Below are 20,614 nucleotides of genomic sequence, written 5' to 3'. Positions count from 1 at the left end.
ATGTCTTTCCTTTCCCATCAACCCTGCCTCAACCCCACCAGCCACACCAAATCGACAAAGACTACACATACAATTGTTGTATGTGGTCCCTATATTCAACTCTAATTTGTCATGTTTTTATTGGCTAGCTAGAATAATGGTCCCAAGTTCCATTATATTCAATTTATATTTGACTTCTAACTTTCTCCCCTTTTCTGATGATGTGTCAAATTTCTAATGGTGTTGTATGTAGGGACCATTGTTATTAAAATACCGATTTAAATCTTAAAATCTAATTATTTTACGATTCATGTATATCATATGATTCGATTTACGATTCTAACTGATATTAATAACTTTGTTAGGGACAACATACAATGATTCGATTTACGATTCTAACCGATTTTAAATATTTTTCTGAACTAGCGAAATCCTTACAAGTAACAAACATGTTTATATAGGTTTTTAAAAATATATATTGTCAAGTATTGATTGCTTAATGGGTAAATAACTATTATCTATCAATAATTAGGTTTTAAACTTATAATTTCAATATATTTATTTAAATTTATGTTTGACGTCTTGATTATACATTGTTAGAATATAATATTAATTATATTCTACTTTATTGTATATATCTATTTATGCCATGTATTTATCTAGTGCATGTAAATTTAGGAAGATTATTTGTAGAATAGCTCAGTCAACTCCCTAATCTAAGCCTCAATTATAGGCCTAACTATTCTCGTAAGAGCTGTATATAATCTGCTAATATTTTGAATGAAAGCAAGCAATTACATTCTATCTTCTTTCATGGTATCAGATTAAGGTTACGACCTTGGCTTCACCATCCCTAACAATAGCCCATTCTCCACCACCTTCTCTATCTTCCGCTGCAAACAATGTCTCCTGAATCCTCCAAATTCCACCCCGCCCTCACCATCACCAATGTCAAGTCTCTCATTCCCATAACATTGGATGATCAAGGCATGTATCATTCTTGGGCTACCTTATTCAAGGTACTTGTTAGGGTCCATGATTTATATCATCATATAGTTCCTCCAACGGAGGCAACTAAAATTGCCGCCTATCAAGCCACCAAAGCTGCTGATCCAGCTCTATGGAGGCGTCTCGATGCCGCGGTTTTGAACTGGATTTATGGAAACATATCTCCCGACCTTCTTCATGCTATTCTTCTCAAAGATGACACCGCCCAAGGGGCGTGGGCTCGTCTCGAATCAATGTTTCAAGACAATAAAGCCTCTCGTGCTACCCACCTTGAGGAAGAACTTGTCGATCTCGTCTTCGAGAATTTCTCATCCATTGATGCCTACTGCAACCATATTAAATCTCTTGCTGACCGTCTCGCTGATGTAGATGCTCCTCTCTCCGACAACCGTCTAGTCCTTAAGCTCACCGCAGGTCTCCCTGAAGCCTATGCCGGCACGGTGGACATAATTCAAAACCAAGAATCGCTGCCTTCATTCGAAAGCTGTCGTTCTTGCCTCAAACTTGCTGAACGGACTATTAAAAATCGCCTAGCCAAGGAGGGTGGTCCAAGCAACCGCAATCAAGCTCTCGTCACATCCACCGTTGCAAGCAACTCTGCCTCTTCTTCCTCAAATCACTCTGCTTCAAAAGGGGGAAAGCAAAAGAAATTTTTTGCTAAATGTTCTGGCAAGGGCCGAAACCCTAACTCTTCTCTTGGGGACCAACAACAAACCCACTTAAATGGCCCACATGTGCCTTACAATTGGCCTCAATCTCCTTGGGCCTATGCTCCATGGGCTCCTCCCTGCCCATATCCAGCCTCTTTGTGGGCTCCTAAACCGCCAGCAGCACAACCGTCTAGGCCTCGTCCTGCTGGGCCTGGGCTACTGGGCCCACGTCCCCAAGCCTACAATGCTATGGCTCCTCCTCCCAGTTACTCACCCATGGATATTGAAGCAGCAATGAGTGCACTCTCAAGTGGCTACTCTCAACCCGACAACAACTACTATATGGATACCGGTGCCACGGCTCATATGACTTCGGATCAAGGTATTTTTTCTTCTTATTTTAATTCGAGCAATATAAATGATAACATTGTTGTGGGAAGTGGACATTTAATTCCAATTGTTGGTCACGGTAGTACTACTTTACCATCACCTCACCCACCCTTTCAATTGAAAAATGTTTTACATGCTCCTAAATTAATTAAGAACTTAATATCTGTCCGCAAATTCACCACTGATAACTCAATTTCCATTGAATTTGACCCTTATGGCTTTTCTGTGAATGATTTACAGACGGGAGTCAAAATAATGAGATGTGACAGTGCCGGTGACCTATATCCTATCTTCTCAAACACTCAAGTCAATCCTCAAGTCAATAATTCAGCTTTTACAACTATCTCTTCTGATCTATGGCATAATCGCTTAGGACATCCCGGTGATGTTGTGCTTAATTCTCTTAGTAAAAGTAAATTCATTGATTGTAATAAGGCTTGTAAGAGTTTTTGTTCTTCTTGTCCTCTTTGGAAACTTGCAAAATTACCTTTTCATGATTCTATGTCAAACACTGTTTTTCCATTTGATATTATCCATAGTGATCTTTGGACTTCGCCTATTGTGAGTTCTTCTGGCCATTGTTATTATGTGCTTTTTCTTGATGATTACAGTAAATTTTTGTGGACCTTTCCTATTGCAAAAAAATCTCAAGTCAAACATTTATTTAAATCTTTTCATACCATCATAAGCACACAATTTAATCGAAAAATTAAAACTTTTCAATGTGACAATGGTACAAAATATATCAATGGCACTTTTAATGAGTTCTTTGATCAACATGGTATGCTATTTCGTCTCTCTTGCCCTCATACCTCTCCTCAAAATGGAAAAGCCGAGCGACACATAAAATCCATAAACAATATCATACGGACCTTACTTGCACATGCTTCTTTACCTCTCTCATTTTGGCATCATGCTCTAGCCATGGCCACTTACCTTCTAAACATACTTCCAACCAAAAATCTAGGATTTAAGTCTCCAACTCAAATTCTATATCAATGTGACCCTCTCTACTCCGAGTTACGTGTTTTTGGTTGCCTATGTTTACCCCTCTTTCCATCCACCTCCATTCACAAGTTGCAACAAAGGTCAACCCCTTGTGTCTATCTTGGTCCCACCCCAAATCATAGAGGTCCTAAGTGTTATGATACGTCAACTGGCAAGATAATAATATGTCGTCATGTGAAATTTTTTGAGCATGAATTCCCTTTTGCTAAACTTCACACGCCTCATATTGATGATTACAACTTTCTAGATGTCAATCCTCTTGTTAGTTATATGCAACAACACTCACCAACTGATTTGGCTCAGCCCACTAATCATGCGCACCAAGAAGACCAACCAAATTCACCTCCTCACTCTCCTGGGCCGCACACCAGCCCACCCCTCACTAGTCCTCCCTCTTCTGGGCCACACGCAAGCCAAGCTCCATCCCATCCTCTCTCGTCTGGGCCGCAAGTAAGCCCACCCCTTACCCCCCCTCCTTCTTCTGGGCCACACTCATCTCACTCTCCTGGAACTGTCCATCTCCAAAGACTCCAACAGCAACCCAATTCGCCTCCTTCCCCTACCCACCGAACTGGGCCAACCCAACTATCCCACATAGATCAGCCTACTCCTACTCTCACACCCATTACCTTACAGCCCTCCCATTCTATGACTACTAGAGCAAAAAATGGAATTTACAAACCCAACACCAAATATGTTGCCAACCTAGCTACCACTACCACCACTACCATTTCTCCTTTGCCCAAAGACCCGGTTAGTGCTATTCGTGACCCTAATTGGAAAGCAGCAATGTTAGATGAATTTAATGCTCTAATTGAAAATAGAACATGGAAATTAGTACCTAGGCCACCGGGTGTGAATGTTATTAGATCAATGTGGATTTTTTGTCACAAAAAGAATTTTGACGGTTCTTTTGAGAGGCATAAAGCCCGTCTTGTAGGTGATGGAAAAACTCAACAGCAGGGTGTTGATTGTGATGAGACTTTTAGTCCGGTTGTCAAACCGACTACTATTCGTACTGTTCTTACCATTGCTATCTCAAAATCTTGGCCCATTCATCAACTAGATGTCAAGAATGCTTTCTTACACGGTAATCTCAATGAGACCGTCTATATGCATCAACCTATGGGGTTCCGTGATAAAAGTCGCCCTGATCATGTTTGTTTACTGGAAAGATCTCTTTATGGTCTTAAACAGGCTCCGCGGGCCTGGTATCAGCGCTTTGCGGATTTTGTAGCCACTATTGGTTTTTCACACAGTACATCAGATAACTCATTGTTCATTTACAGACAGGGCTCGGATATGGCTTACCTCTTATTATATGTTGATGATATTATTCTTACCGCCTCTTCTGATAGGTTAAGGAAGCATTTCATGTCTCTTTTGAATGGCAAATTTTCTATGAAGGACTTAGGTCCTCTCAGTTTCTTTTTGGGTATTGCGGTTACCCGAAATGACAATGGTATGTTCTTGTCTCAGACTCAGTACGCCACAGAAATTATAGACCGAGCTGGCATGGCTAATTGTAGTCCTTGTGCTACTCCTGTTGACACCAAACCAAAACTCAGTGCTTCATCAGGTGATCCTTGTGATGACCCATCTAAGTACCGCAGCTTGGCCGGTGCTTTGCAGTACCTTACTTTCACCAGACCCGACATCTCTTATGCCGTGCAGCAAATTTGTCTTCACATGCATGATCCCAGGCACGAGCATATGAATGCTCTCAAGCGTATTCTGCGCTATTTACAGGGTACATTATCTTTTTGTCTCCACCTCTATAAATCCTCTCTGAATAAATTAATTTCTTTTACTGATGCTGATTAGGGAGGATGTCCGGATACTAGACGATCTACTTCCGGCTACTGTGTTTATCTAGGTGATAATTTGATTAGTTGGTCATCCAAATGGCAACCAACTCTATCAAAATCCAGCGCTGAGGCCGAGTACAGAGGAGTTGCTAATGTTTCTTCTTATTTTATTTGAAGATTTTCGAGCCAGTCTCAGCATTCGTGATGCTCCCGTTTCGACTGCGGGGGCGTGTTAGAATATAATATTAATTATATTCTATTTTATTGTATATATCTATTTATGCCATGTATTTATCTAGTGCATGTAAATAGGAAGATTAGCTGTAGAATAGCTCAGTCAACTCCCTAATCTAAGCCTCAATTATAGGCCTAACTATTCTCGTAAGAGCTGTATATAATCTGCCAATATTTTGAATGAAAGCAAGAAATTACATTCTATCTTCTTTCATACATGTCGGAAGAATCTTACGATTCTACGATTCGATTTTACGATTCGATTCTGATAGCCCCTTCCGATTCAAAGTAGAATCCCGATTTTAATAACTTTGGTAGGGACAAATAATATTATTCCAATAACATCTTATTTCTTATTCAACTTCTCTTACTATCAACTCTAATTCAAATATCAATGTATTGAAATTATATATACATTATATAATAATTAATAGTTATCAATCAATAAGTTATATAGTTATTTATTGATATTTTTACATAGATATTGATTATCAAGATAAGTTGTTTGACAAAAATAAGAATGAAAATCTTATGTTGATAATCTATATGATATTTTTTTTCCTAAAAAAATTATTGTTTATTTATTCTTTCTATAATTAAAAATCTAGATGATAATTAATTTTTTACAATTAAAGTTACGTACTTTTTGAAAACTTTTTTTTTTACCTCATTTAAACTTTATTAAAAGAAGATCCAAATAAAAAAAATAAATAAAATACGTAGTATATTTTTTAGGACACACCAGGCAATGACACGTGTCATTACTGGTGAGTCTTTTAGTATATATATTATTGATAATTATTGATTGATTGTGATTTTAAATTGAATATGGGTTGAGAATATTTCAAGCATTACCCAAAACTTGAACCCCATTGTGATCATACAAGTATCCTCTTATATTCGCTTTTAGTAGTGATTAGGGGATTTTTATCCACCAATCAGCATCCGACACGTGAGCCAGCCAGGTTTCGCCACGTGTCCTTCATGTAGGCCAATAGGAGCCTGCCACGTGTCATCAAGAGATTCGTCCTCCTTGGACCAATTGCAATGTGACACGTGTCCACCCATGCCAAATTGGAAAACCGGCCAACAAGGCTCAATCATTGTGGGAGGCCTAGTCAGCCTTAGGTTTAACCTAAACCTAGTACTAGCACGCATCCCAAGGCATATAAATATGCCCATTAATCCTCATTAAGGGAGAGGACGCACATTTAACACTCTCACCTAGAGAAACCCAATTACTTTTATTTCCGCATTAATTACTCCTTAATCAAGTACTAACTTGACCGTCGGAGACGGATCTCCAATCGTCCGGAGCATCCGTTTGTTTTGCAGGTACAGGCGTCCGGTTCCAGTCTCAGAATTGTAACTCTTCCGCAGGACATCAGAAAACCCCGAAACATTTTGGCGCCGTCTGTGGGGAGAGTACTTCTGAGATGGAATCCACGTCTGTACCGACTCCTGAAGAGAGGCGTCCCCAGGACGATCCTCAAGTTCAGTCGGACCATGATACTGAGGAAGAATTTGAAGTTGAAGCTCACACAGCTTCAGATGGGACCCTAAGGGCCCAACGCACCCGTCATACCGAAAGGAGAGAACGGGAAGATCTTCAAACTGGACTCAGTGATCCAGCCGGCGCGCCGCCTGTTCAGCAGCAGCCGGCTGATGGGTCTGCTCCCATTACAAGAAACGAACTCATGACCTTCATGAGGGGCTTCAAGGGAGAGATTCAAGAGTTGCTCAACAAGAAGTCGCCTGCTCTGGCCAAGGAGCAGTCGGCTAAGAAACCTTCCTCTTCAGGGAAGAGGAAGCCTGTTCAAGGGCGAGAGGCGACCCCTCATCCTAATTCTAGGAAGTGGGAGCCGCCTGTCCTTGATTTCACAAAGTACCGCTTTCCTACTCCAGGAAAGAGGAAACCTGTTCGTCATATTCAGGCGGACGGGTCGAAGAAAACATACACAGATGCTCGGCTATTGCTAGAGCAGAAGAAGAATGACCGATTGTCAGAGTCGGCCTCTACTTCAGACTTCCAAGGCAGTCTACGCAATACCTCGATGAGGTATACTCAGTCGCATCATGAGAGTCAGTCAGGCGGTACCTCCCGTCAGTCCGGCTTTCATAGTGACCAGGCGGTACCAAACTTACCATATGTACCGCAACAACAATATTTTTTGCAGCCACCTCTTTTTGGAGGGCATGCAGCAAAGAATGTCCAACCTATGGACTGGCAGCTACGGTTGCTTAGAATTGGGGAACAGCCGTCGGCCTTCTCCAAGGAAATTACTGAAGCCGCTCAGCCGGCCAAAGTGAAAAATGTATTAGTAGGCGCCTATGACGGCACTACTAACCCAGAAGACCATTTGATGGCATTCACCAACCTGATGTACCTTCAAGGGTTGGATGATCCCACTTGGTGCAAGTGTTTTCCAGCGACTCTCAAAGGAATCGCACAACAATGGTTCGACAACCTGCCGACTGGTTGCGTGAATAACTTCAGGAGGCTTGCTTACTTATTCACCTCCAACTTTGCCATGAACATACCTGCGAAGAAGACGACCCTTGATTTAGGAACGATTCAGCAGGGCGAGAAGGAGGGGCTTCGTTCTTACATCAGGCGATTTAACCTGATGAGAATACAGATTCAAGGGTTACCGGATTAGGTAGCCTATACTGACTTTTTCAGAGGCCTCAAAGACGGGTCGACATTTAAATTTTATTTGGTTCGAAAGAGGGTGGCGACTCTTCAAGAGGCCTTGATTGAAGCGGAAGCCTATATACAGGCGACTGATCTTTGTAGTACGGGAAAACAGTCGGACGGGAAAAGGTTCGACAAAAGAGAAGGACGGCAGAAACAGTCGTCGAACAAAGATGAGAAGAAGAGAAAAGAGGTCTGGGCGGCTGATTCCTCTAAACAGCCGACCCAGAAGAAGAGGAAAGAATTCAAACCATACTCCCCAAAGTATGCGTTTAACAAGGATAGCCAAGTTATCCTAAAGGAAATCAAGGGACGGATCTCAATTGAGAAGCCGGCCCCCATGAAGGGTTCTGCGAGCAACCGGAACCAAGAAAAATTCTGTGATTATCATGAAGATGTTGGTCATCACACCAACGAATGCATCAGTATCATGCGGTATCTGGACCGCCTGGCTGAGCAAGGCGATCTTGACTCTTATGTCAAGAAATCTACGGGGAACACTTCCTCGAAAAAGCAGTCGACAAAAAAGAGTCAACAGGCCGACAGCTCTGATACAGATGATGCAGTCATCTTCACCATTGCAGGCGGCTTCTCAGGAGGCGGCCCCACTATTAGGGGCAACAAAGACAATATCAGGCGGTTAGACGTAAATTCCGTTCACCAAGAACGACCCTCCAAATATTCATTTCCTGAGATTGTCATCACTGAAGAAGATCTAGGAGGGGTAAGGGGGCCGCATGACGACCCTATCGTTATTGAATGTAAAGTGGACAACCAGAGAGTTGGCCGAATCCTTATAGATATCGGAAGCTCCTCAGATCTTATCAGTAGCAAATGTCTGTCAAAACTCAAATATCAGACTGATTGCATACATCCGGCATCCCACCCTTTAGTAGGGTTTGGAGGAGGAGTCGTCCACCCAGTGGGACGAGTGGATTTACCCATCCGCCTGGGTGAAAAAGGGGAAGGACGACACATGGTAGTCCGGTTCCTGGTAGTAGAAGAACTCTCGGCCTACAACATGATTCTGGGACGACCAACCCTGAATAATTCCAAGGCTGTTATAATCCCATCTCTTATGTTGCTCAAGTTTGAGAGGGATGATGGAATAGTCGGGTCCCTAAGGGGAGATCAGAGGATGGCCCGAGAGTGCTATCTCTCGGATATCAAGCCCACTGTTATGGCCGCTGGGTCAAGTGGTGGAAAAACAGACCTTGACAATGTCAAGGAGAGTGCGCCTGTTCAAGAAGCAGGCAGCAAGAAGAGAAAGGCAGCCCAGACGGGGGCCGCAAGAAAAGACAGAAAATAGCAATCATTGGCAGAGGAGCGGTCGGATGAATTTCGCCCTCAGTCGGCTGGTGAGCATACGGACCTGATCTTATACGACTCGCGTCCTGACCGAACAGTCAAAGTTGGGACGACTGCTCTGAGAGTCCTGGGTGACGACTTTCACAAACTATTGAAAGAATACAAGGATATCTTTGCATTCGAAGTCCACGAAATGCCAGGCATTAGTCCTGACCTGGCGGTACATAAACTGGTTGTGGATCCGAAAAAGAAGCCGGTAAGGCAGAAGAAGCGGAACCATGGCGAAGAAAGAAGTCAGGCGGCAGCCGCCGAAGTTAAAAAATTACTTGATGCAGGGTTCATTCGGCAATGTTACTTCCCAGACTGGGTTGCAAATGTGGTGCTTGTTAAAAAGCCGAATGGCACCTGGCGAATGTGTGTAGACTACACAGACTTAAACAAGGCGTGCCCCAAAGACAGTTACCCTCTGCCTAAAATTGATAACCTGATCGACTCAACAGCCGGCCATGCTTTGATGAGCTTTATGGACGCCTACTCTGGTTTCCATCAAATTGCTTTATGGAAGAAAGATCAGGAGAAGTCGGCCTTCGTCACTGATCAAGGGTTATACTGTTACACGGTCATGCTGTTTGGTCTTAAGAATGCCCCGGCCACCTTCCAGCGAATGATAAACACTGTGTTCTTTGATCAGATTGGGAGAAACGTCGAGGCATACATTGATGATATGATTGTCAAGTCTAAGCTTCAGATAGATCATCTGTCGGACCTCCGAGAAACTTTCGCCACACTCAGGCGGCACCATGTCATGCTCAATCCCAAGAAATGTGTATTTGGAGTTGAGTCTGGGAAATTTCTCGGATTCCTTATCAATCAGAGAGAAATAGAGGCGAACCCTGAGAAGGTGCAGGCGGTCATCGACCTGCAGTCGCCTCGTACCGTCCGAGAGGTTCAGAAGTTAACAGGTTGTCTGGCGGCCTTGGGAAGATTTCTAAGCCGATCAGGCGACAAATGCTTATACTTCTTCCAGGCCATTAAGAAGAAGGCAAGGTTTGAATGGGGGCCGGATGCTAAGGCGGCCTTCCAGAAATTGAAAGTTCACTTGCATTCCTTGCCGAGGCTGGTCAGCCCTTTGCCCAAAGAAGTACTCTACATGTACCTGGCTGTCTCTGATCATGCGTTAAGCGCTGTTCTTCTTGCTGAAAGAGACGGTTGTCAGCTCCCGGTCTACTTTGTCAGTCATGTACTGAAAAATGCCGAGTTGAGGTATCCCTTAGTGGAGAAATTTGGTCTTGCACTCTTCATGGCTGTTAAAAAATTGAAGCCCTACTTTTTGGCACATGCAGTCGTCGTGTATACAGACCAACCTATCAAGCGGCCACTGACCATCATGGAGTCGTCAGGCCGAATGATCAAATGGGCCATAGAAATACAGAGCCTCGAAGTTACTTTCGAGCCTAGAAAAGCAGTGAAGGGGCAAGCCTTTGCTGACTTTATTGTTGAGATGACTCGTCCTCCGGACTCTCAAGTTACAGACCAAGTCTGGAAGGTATATGTGGACGGAAGCTCTACTTCAAATGGTTGTGGAGCAGACGTCATATTTCAGTCGCCAGAGGGCGACAGGTACGAGTATGCTCTACGCTTCAGTTTTCAGGCCTCAAACAATGAGGCAGAATATGAAGCTTTACTAACAGGAATCACAAGATAGACGCTTGTTCCGAAACACAATTGATAGTGAGTCAGTATAGTGGCGAATACGAAGCAACCCATCCGGCCATGATCAAGTATTTACAGGCGGTACGACAAGCAGTCGGATCCCTTGAAGATTTTCATCTGACTCAAGTGCCGAGATCAGAAAACAACCAGGCGGATGCACTTTCAAAATTAGCATCATCCGCCTCTTGTGATACTCCTCGAACTGTTTTTTGGGAAGTAATGGAGAAGAGAAGCATCGAGGAAGACCCTATTGGAATCCTAGACAGAAGCTCAACCTGAATGGATCCAATCAGGGCAAATCTGACAGACGGTACCCTGCCGGATGATCATCACCAGGCGGCTGCGCTGAAAAAACGGGCAGCCAGTTTTGAAATGATAAGGGGAGAACTTCACAAAAGAGGGTACCTTCAACCCTACTTAAAGTGTGTTACTCCAGAAAAGGGACAAGAGATACTAGACGATCTTCACTCTGGTTACTGCGCTTCCCATATAGGCGGTAGGTCGCTTGCTCAACGGACAAGGCGGCAGGGCTACTTTTGGCCTACTTTAGAAGCAGATGCAATGGAGATGGTGAAAAAATGTGACAAGTGCCAAAGGTTTGGCAAACTAATTCACCGTCCGGCTACTGACCTCACTACCATTCATAGCCCACTACCGTTTGCTAAGTGGGGCATGGATATTCTGGGTCCCTATACGCCTGCTACAGGCGAAAGGAGGTACATACTTGTTGTAGTCGACTACTTCACTAAATGGGTGGAGGCGGAGGCTGTAAAGGGAATCAAGACGAAGGGTGTAATTTCATTCATCTGGAAAAATGTCATCACTCGGTTCGGGGTTCCCATGTCTATGGTTTTTTGATAATGGTCCCCAATTTGAGACGCTTGTTCTCAAAAGCTGGTTAGGTGACCAAGGAATTGCACACCACTTTGCATCAGTCGGCCGTCCACAAGCAAACGGCCAGGTAGAAGCCTTTAATAAAATCATCTCAGACGGTCTCAAGAAAAAGATTGAACGAGCAGGCGACCTATGGGCTGATGAATTACCACATGTTCTCTGGGCCATTAGGACGACTGAAAAAGGGGCGACTGGAGAAACTCCATTCCTCCTAACTTATGGTGCGGAAGCTGTTCTTCCAATTGAACACTACGAGCCGACTCTTCGAGTAATGTTATATGACGAAGAGGCAAACTGGGAAGCCATGCGCCTGGCATTAGACTCACTCCCAGAAAGGAGGGGAAATGCTGTCTTGCGTCATGAAATTTACCGCCTGAGAATGACCAGATCATACAACAAAAAAGTACACAGGCGTCCACTCAAAGTGGGGGACTTTGTACTTAGAAAAATGGAAGCAGTTGGTAGGGCTAATGAGTCTGGCAAATTAACTCCCAACTGGGAAGGACCCTACCGAATCTATGAAGAGGTCAGGGACGGTACCTACCGTCTGGAAACACCAGATGGCCAACCGTTGCCTCAAACCTGGAATGTAGATAATCTTAAGAAATATTTCTTTTGAATGATGTAAATAGTCGAGGGCTACTTAATAAAAGTTTGCTGTTTCATTCAATTTTGTACTAAGAGAGGCATGCCTACTGACAAACAGTCGGCTACTCTCCATGTTAAATTTTCATTCTTACTTAAGAGGGGCACGCCGCTTGTTCCACACAACCGGCTACTCTCCCATAACACAGTTCACCAAGAACTATCAAAGGCTCATGGCTGAAATGATCAGACCAGGCGCCAAGCCAACTGATCCAAATATAAGTTTAATTCGACCTGTCCCAACATTATAGCAGGCGTCCGACGGCATCCATCCGGATGAAATTCGTCGCAGAGAGCAGCTCCCTTTTGGGTGGAACATTGTTCTATAAAATCATTACACGGAACCTATACGACTGTCTAACCAAGACAACCACGTAGCCGTTTCCAGGACAAGGATACCTCTCACTTAACTGACTAATCAGGTCAAACAAGTGTTCGCAGTAACCATCCGTGTCAACCAACCGACTGAACTACTTGGGATAACAACAGTCGGTATCTTATGAGTTAATAGCCAACAAACATTGGCGAATAAAGGGGAACAACCGGTACCCACCGCTTGAAACCTCTACTACTCAGTCACTCGGCGACTAGGTAACAATCATGTTTACTTGGTCACTCCTTAAAAATTTAGTATGAAACTAAAAAGGTGTTCATACAGCGCCTGTTCACACTAGATTAAATGTGGCGGGGAACAGTCGGCCTGGACCGACTAGAGTCTCTAGCCTAAAAAAAAAAACAAACAAAAAACAAACAAGGCAGGTAGGAAACCACCTTCCTACTTGGTTGAAGGGGATCCAGTCTTTAAAGTGGCCGACTGATCGCTTAGCCTGGAAACAGACAACTAGTCGTCCAGGGGCATAGGTGGCGTGACTAACTACCTCGTACCTGTCCGCAACTATCGGCCATGCAAAACAGTCGGTATAGTATGCAATTGGATATCAGAGTTTCGATACTTAGCAAAGTCGAAACAAATTCGAAACGAAACAAATTCAAAACATTTTGGCAAAAAGGCGACCTAAAATAATGGTCGCCTGAGTTATATTAACAGCCGGCCAGAAGGACCGTCATAAATATTCATACCCCCGGCCCCTTGGCCGGGTAAAAGATACAAAAAGAAGCCGGTCATTAAGACCGGCAAAATATTCAAAACCCCGGCCCCCTGGCCGGGGAAACAGAAACAAACGGCACGCAGGCCGTAAAAAGAATACATAAAGCTTAAGAAGGGGGCAGATCTTCAATAATAGCAGCTGCCGCCTGGTCATCACTCTTTTTGCTGGACTCGGCTTCAGCTGCATCCTTCTTCGATGCATCCACCCCAAGCGGCACAAGCGCCACTACCGGCTCCTCCTCCTCCAACGTCTCGTCCTCAGCAGCCGCCAGGATCTCTTGATTATATCTATCAGAACACTGGCGGTACGTTTTTTCCCATGAGGAAAAGTCGGCATTGGGGAAGAGGCGGCCCCAGGTCAGGCGCTGGATCTGAGCAGAGTCTTCCATCATCTCTCGGACCAGCTCCTTCTTTTCTTGCTCGGCCTTTGCCGAGAGCTCCTGAGTAAGACTCTTCTCCTGGTTCACCAGGCGTTCCTTAACGTGTGCCAAGGATTTCTCCAAGGTGTCGTATGAGGACATTTTTTGGCGAAGAGGTCTCAGCTCGGCCTTGAGATTGTTGATGGTCGCCTCCAGCTCATTATTTTTCTTCTGGGCCGCCTCCAACTGAGCCCGGATAGCAGAAGTAGCCTGCGCCTGATAATAAAGAATATCAGTTATCAAAATCTCATTTTGGGCAATTTGAAACATTGCCTTATCACAGTCAGAGGCGGCCATAGCTTTTGCAGCCTTTACCTCTTTGTTCTTCCTGTCAAGCGGCTTGCGAAGGCCGTTCACTCGGAGCAGGGCCTAAGTAAAAGGGAACAGGCGTCAGTTTTCAAACAAAAAACAGGCGTCCTGGAATTTAAATAACCAAAAATATGCTAAGTATACCTCAGCAAGGACCCCTGCAATCCCGTCTAGGTCAAGGGTGCCGACACCCCTGACCGCCTCCCTCTCAGCCGGAGGGACGGCTTTGATCATAGACTTGGCCACCTCGACCAAGTCTGGCTCCTGAGGGCCGGCTGCATCAAGCATAAACAAACGGGTTAGACCTAGTAAAGAAGGGAGCAAGTCTAAATTCACAAGGACAGCTTCATACTTCTAGGCGGCCTGATTGGAGTTTTAGAAGGAGTGGACGGCTGTTTCTCAGCCGCCGCATGTTTCCTGGCAGTACCAGGAGAGCTCGCAACAGTCGTCCTCCGGGTCTTGGAGTCCGGCTGTTGGGAAGAAGAGGTTCTTGGAGTTCCCGTCTGAAAAAAAAAAAACTCGGTCAGTATATGCATAAACCCAACTCCAAAAAGAGAGTGAAAGGTTCGGAGCTCACCAAGGGCGCCCCCTTGTTGGGGGAGTCGGTTGAGGATTGTTGCATAATAGAGGCTCGCAACATGGCCGCCGCAGTCTTGGAAGCGGTGATCTTGCTCATGGCGTCCGCTACAAAGACAAGATACCAAGTTAATAAAAAGATAAACGGTAACTCATGGAAAAAAAGAGTATTCGACAGGCCGGCTACCTCTTGAACACCGACTGCTAAGGCCACAGGCGGCCAGAAAGTACTCGTCATAGAGCCATTTGAAGCTCGGGACGCAGTGCAGGGGTACTTGCTCTCGTACCCCTGTAGTAGAGTCGACCCTCGACTCTACTTTAAAGAGTCCTTTATCCAGGATCTCTTTCTTGGCTTTGGGGGGAACAGGCGGCATGCTGCGGCCGCCTGCAAGAAGAGGCGGATTCCTGTTCCACCTGTTGAAGTGCTTGTTCAGCTCTGTGTCTGAACTTTCAATGATAAGGAAGGTGCTTCGCCAATCCTTCCACTTGTTTGCTTTACCTCTTGTCATGAGGTAGCCTCTGTGGCTCGTCAATTGATACCAGCCGGTACCGCCTGCCTTAGGGGTCCGGCTGAGGTAGTTCATGTGGGCGAAAGCCTCGAAGTTTGGCTCCACCCCGTGCAGTTCGCACCCGGCCACATAGCCGAGTACGTTGACCCAGGAGTTTGGGGCTAACTGCCATAACCCCAACTCATACCCATCCAAGATCCGCTGAACAGCCGGATGTAGTGGGAAGCGCAGCCCAGCCCTGATGGCCGCCTCGTAGCAGCCAAAGCAGGCGCTATCATAACTAGTACCAGCCGGCCAGACGACTGTGTCTTCTGGATCCGGCACGAAAACTAAAAAGCCGGGGCCCATTGTGTGGTTCGCAATAAAGCTCCCCACTCTCTCTTGCATGGCCGTGATCCGGCCCCGTGGGACAGTGCAGTAGTAAGGGGTATTTTGCTCTCGGTAAGAGGCGGATGGCTCCGCCCAATTGTCCCCCTTCTCAACTGCGTGAGAAAGCCTCGCCTCTTGTAGACGGTTGTTTTTCTCTTCCGTGTCCAGAGAAGCATGACCAGAAGAACTAGACTCCGATTCGTCCTCTGACGAGTCCGAAGAGGACGATTCCTCCCCTCTCCCAGAGGGGCCCGCCTTCTCTCCTTCAAAAGGAGTAGGAGAAAATGTAGACATGTCAACTGTAAAATTGGAAGGGGTCACCTTGACCCCTCCCTCAGAACTGTCGGCTGTCAAGCCGCCTTGGTTCACTTCCACATCTGGCGCCTGGTCAGATGTTTCACTAATCGGCACCCTGTGGGAGGAGCCGTCTGAGTTCGAGATCCTAGCAGTTCTTTTTGTTCTGGCCATCATGTTCTGCATAGACACAGAGACAGTCGGACTTTGTATAAAGGGCAAAGATGGGTCCGGAAAAGGGCAGGCGGCACTCCTAGTCCTAGATTCAGCCGTCCCCGGTGACCGGCTGATCACTAACCTAGGTCGTGTCGTGTGCTTCCGTGGTGCCATTTCAAAAAAGAATAAAATTAAGAGAAAATTAAGAGTAAGAGAACCGACGGTTACCTGAACGAGTGAAGTTGACGGAGTTCTGAAAATCCTGAGTAGCCGGCTTGTCAAAGCAGGCGGTAGGCAGAAAGAGTCCGGAATGTCAGAGCAAGTTCAGGGGTCCGAATGTTCTCTCTAAAAAGTTCTCAAGTGTGAAAATGATTGAAGCCAACACACCCTTATTAGGCAAAGTGAGAAGGCGAAGGGTCACTTCCAAAATTCAAAATTTAGGCGGGAGAATCTCTCGGCCTTTCACCGAGTGACACCTGTAGCAGGTCGTCACCTGTCACAGGTAACACGTGACCAGTCACGTGCCACCTGTGAGGGGCAAATGATTAGGGGATTTTTATCCACCAATCAGCATCCGACACGTGGGCCAGCCAGGTTTCGCCACGTGTCCTTCATGTAGGCCAATAGGAGCCTGCCACGTGTCATCAAGAGATTCGTCCTCCTTGGACCAATTGCAATGTGACACGTGTCCACCCATGCCAAATGGGAAAACCGGCCAACAAGGCCCAATCATTGTGGGAGGCCCAGTCAGCCTTAGGTTTAACCTAAACCTAGTACTGGCACGCATCCCAAGGCATATAAATATGCCCATTAATCCTCATTAAGGGAGAGGACGCACATTTAACACTCTCACCTAGAGAAACCCAATTACTTTTATTTCCGCATTAATTACTCCTTAATCAAGTACTAACTTGACCGTCGGAGGCGGATCTCCAATTGTCCGGAGCATCCGTTTGTTTTGTAGGTACAGGCGTCCGGTTCCAGTCTCAGAATTGTAACTCTCCCGCAGGACATCAGAAAACCCCGAAACAAGTAGTATGTAATTGATAGATTATATCATTTGAACGGTTATAATTATATCAATCTTGCAAAAGATAATTATATCATCTAAAAAGTGACTTATCATATGAAAGGTAATTATGTCTATCTTAAGATTTGGCATGACATAATCAATTTTATTTTTTGCTAATACAACCACATATGATCTGGCTTTAACAACAAATAGTATTGCACCATTATGTTGCATAAAACTATCAAGAGTACTGAAACTTAATCAAAAGAATAACTAGAGGCAGTACATCAGCTGAAATCTTAGTGAAAATGGTAAGGGGTTCTAGATAAACAAGTATGGAAGACTTGTATTACAACATAAATAATACGAAGTACTTATATTATAACATAACCAATACGAAGTATTAATATTACATACAGGAACAATAAACTGAGCATCAAAGCGCTAATTGTTAAAATTAACAAACACATAGTTAGATAGCTTAAGTTACAATTTTGATATTGAGAAGGCAGGCACAGGGTACCCTCTCTGACTCGTGCTGCTCTTCAGTCTAAAAATTATGAAAAAAATGAACATTCTTTCATGTGAAAGGAGAGGCCAAGAAATAGACACAATCAGTGTTACGCTTCAAAAATTCGGCTTGCATTAGGAGTCTAAATCGGATTGGAAGGATAAATGGTCCAATAGGTCCGCCCTGATCATCTTAGAGGCTGTAATGGTATGGTATAGAATCAATCTCATACACATGAACAACGAAACTACTAGGTCTCATTTTCCAACCTTGCCACCCTTTCACCTAAAAATAATCAATGCATCCTCTAGAGCACAAGCTGCTGCCAACTCAATTGTAGCTGTTGTACTGCTGCAGAATTGCAGATGAATTGACATTGAATAATAATACAGTACATTGTAGATGTTGTACTTCTGCTGCAGATGGCTTGTTACCGATTTTTTTTTTTTTTTTTTTTTTCCCTGGAGTGTTAACAGCTAGATTATTTTTTTTAGGAAAAACAAAGTTTCCTACCGAATCAACACTGAATAATAACAATACATTACATTAATACAAGACACATTTTAAAGACAAAATGAGTAAATGACAATACAAATATAACACAAAAGGTAGGGAGTACATAATACTTGGAATTCTAATAACCGAGTCTCTAACTTAAGGTCAGAGAACCAATACTTATACAACGCAAAAGTGCATAATACTTGAAATTCTAATAACTGAGTCTCTAACTTAGGTCAAATAACCAATAATTATACAACACAAAAGTACATCATACTTGGAATTCTAATAACAACTTGATAAGCATGTCATCTCCTTCCTTGTCAGAAAGGTTCATCCAAAACCTGTTTAACATCGGAATGATTTTATCAAATTGAATACATTTGACCATGCCTTTATCAGAATAAACCAAGTCGAATTTGAAGATTAAAGAGTTGCTATGCGGCACAACCAGGTGTGATCTAAGAAGAGGAAACTTGTAACAAGAACCCGTCTCATCCACTACCAATGGCACTGGCTTTGCCGCGTTAAATAGCACAATATCAAGACAATCGTCCTCCAAGTCTTGGGTTGCAAGAGAACGAGACCGAGAATCAAACGGCCTTCCATACTGAAAAACAATCTTTCCGGAAACCCAACTGTGACCTTCAGAGTTAGCAGAATCAAAGCTGTGTTTCATAAAAATAGAATCCTTTATAGCATAAATATTTGCTGCTTGGTTAAAAGTGTAATATATGGTTGCACAACCCATACTACCAAACATACGATCAACACCCAATTTATTAAAATTGCCATTTTTCTGTGTTACTAATTTTGCAACAAATTTGTCCTTAATTGTATTACCATCTTCATCTTTGAGATCAAAAGCAAGAGTAAAAATTGATCTAGCACGGATTGGCCGTTTAAAAGTTAGAGGCAAGGTACCATTTATTAGATCAGCATCATCATCTTGTTGTTGTTGATTCAAGTGTTGTTGTCGATTGAAGATGCAGAAATTACCCTCGTTATCTTCAACAAATATGGTACCATAGACTCGAAATTTCTCGAGTGCATCATGTTTAATCCTCACCGAAAACAATTCAGCAAATTGCCTTACAGGTTCTCCCGAGTGACCAATTCCATCTTTGACGAAGTGATCATTATCCATCTCAACCTGTTATCACTACTATCGTATCATATCATATCAATATAATGGAGATCGATTAACTTAATTAATTAACAAATATAAATATGGAATCATGTATTCAATTCAGAGGAGGATTTTTAGTTTATACTCTTTATAGGTTCAAAGACAAGTAGTCAATATATGGCCACAATTTAGCATTTTAGAATCAATCAAAGGCTTATCATTAGTGGGGTCGGCTATATGAACCAAATTTGATTATTCTGTGTCATCATCAACCCATCAACAAAGTGGAAAGTTATTTTTAGTTATTAATGAGATAAAGTTGATTTAGAATTTTGTAGGCAGGGGCTAAATTAATATAAAAAAAATTTTTTAAAAAAAAAAAAACATCAGAAGAGAAACAAAAATGAAAAGATCACAACTTTAGGTAATTTCATAGTTCAATTCAAATATGAAAGGGTTTTGCAACACATTAGCAACCAAATTTGATTCAATTGTCAAATAAGGCCACAAAAACCACAATATATTAGGGAGGGAGTAAAGGCGTGATTGATTCAATTATTAAATTAGGCTTTATAATTTTCTTTTCTAACAACATAATCGAAGGTTATATTAGAAGCAATAGTTAAAATTTTCGAACCCTAAAACACTGACAATTAGATAATACTCCGTATTAGATCAACGATAAACCCTAGATTGTGAAATTGACATGATGATTACAAATAGAAACAACAAATTACCTGGTAAGCTGCTTCAATGGAGAACGTTGAGTGCGCTTCAATGGGGAACCGAGAGAGGAGGAGGAGGTGGTGGTGGTGGTGGTGGTGGTGGTGGTGGTAGGGCCGTAGGTAGTTACGTTCATCCGTGTTTTTTCTTTTTTCGTTAATTGACAATTATGTTTATGTAATGTTTACTTTACTTTATTTTGTACGAGTATAAAACTAAATTATTTTTACTAATTGAAACTAAAATTATTTTCACCGGTACAGCGGTACTCTATTAATAAGTATCGACTTTTAAAAGCGAATTGTTATATGAAAATGTTGTCTTGAAAAGACAATCCACAATTTCTTGGTGTCAACCCTAGTTTTGACAATAAGAGCAATGACATCACTCTTCTAGTCAAGAAAGTTTATAAGTACAAGTAGTAGTTATGGGTATAAGTATAATATGCTTTTTTTTATTTATATATTTATTTATGGGATATGGATATAATATGCTTATTTATATACAAATATTATCTTCTAGAAAATTACTACCTCCGTTACATATTATTTGCAACGATTAGACATTTTTCTTCTCTTTTTTATGTCAAATCGTTGCAAATAATATGTAACGGAGGTAGTAACAATTTGTTTTGAAATTAAATTGAGTCGATTCTTTGCTCTTGGTTCT

The 20,614-nt window shown here is 43.1% G+C and overlaps 2 protein-coding genes across 3 annotated transcripts; one reads left to right on the top strand and one right to left on the bottom strand.

The window, feature by feature from the left end:
• The first annotated feature begins 662 nt into the window (after positions 1–662).
• LOC110729066 lies at positions 663–3,008 on the top strand. The gene is made up of 2 exons (XM_021908762.1): positions 663–2,019; positions 2,268–3,008. Exons 1-2 carry the CDS (start codon positions 882–884, stop codon positions 2,291–2,293), a joined length of 1,164 nt encoding a protein of 387 aa, XP_021764454.1. The 5' UTR covers positions 663–881; the 3' UTR covers positions 2,294–3,008.
• A 15,111-nt stretch (positions 3,009–18,119) lies between these two features.
• Positions 18,120–20,305, bottom strand: LOC110729152. Of its 2 annotated transcripts, none has more exons than XM_021908874.1 (2): positions 19,960–20,305; positions 18,120–19,255 (listed from the first exon to the last, which is right to left on the bottom strand). In XM_021908874.1, the coding sequence occupies exon 2, from the start codon at positions 19,238–19,240 to the stop codon at positions 18,365–18,367; it is 876 nt and encodes a 291-aa protein (XP_021764566.1). In that variant the 5' UTR covers positions 19,241–19,255; positions 19,960–20,305; the 3' UTR covers positions 18,120–18,364. The 2 variants fall into 2 exon arrangements, with proteins under 2 accessions (XP_021764566.1, XP_021764565.1); XM_021908873.1 differs by having other exon boundaries at positions 18,120–19,246.
• Between the last annotated feature and the right edge of the window lie 309 nt (positions 20,306–20,614).

Source organism: Chenopodium quinoa, unplaced genomic scaffold (assembly GCF_001683475.1).
Source record: "Chenopodium quinoa cultivar QQ74 unplaced genomic scaffold, ASM168347v1, whole genome shotgun sequence".
Classification (NCBI taxonomy): domain Eukaryota; kingdom Viridiplantae; phylum Streptophyta; class Magnoliopsida; order Caryophyllales; family Amaranthaceae; genus Chenopodium; species Chenopodium quinoa.
Note: the sequence above shows the minus strand (reverse complement) of the source record. Positions and strands in the feature narration are given on the sequence as shown.

Coding starts and splice junctions, on each gene's coding strand:
- LOC110729152 (XM_021908874.1), bottom strand. CDS start 19,240: ATGGATAATGATCACTTCGTCAAAGATGGAATTGGTCACTCGGGAGAA.
- LOC110729066 (XM_021908762.1), top strand. CDS start 882: ATGTCTCCTGAATCCTCCAAATTCCACCCCGCCCTCACCATCACCAAT. Junction 2,020..2,267: donor TCATATGACTTCGGATCAAG/GTATTTTTTCTT, acceptor AATGATTTACAG/ACGGGAGTCAAAATAATGAG.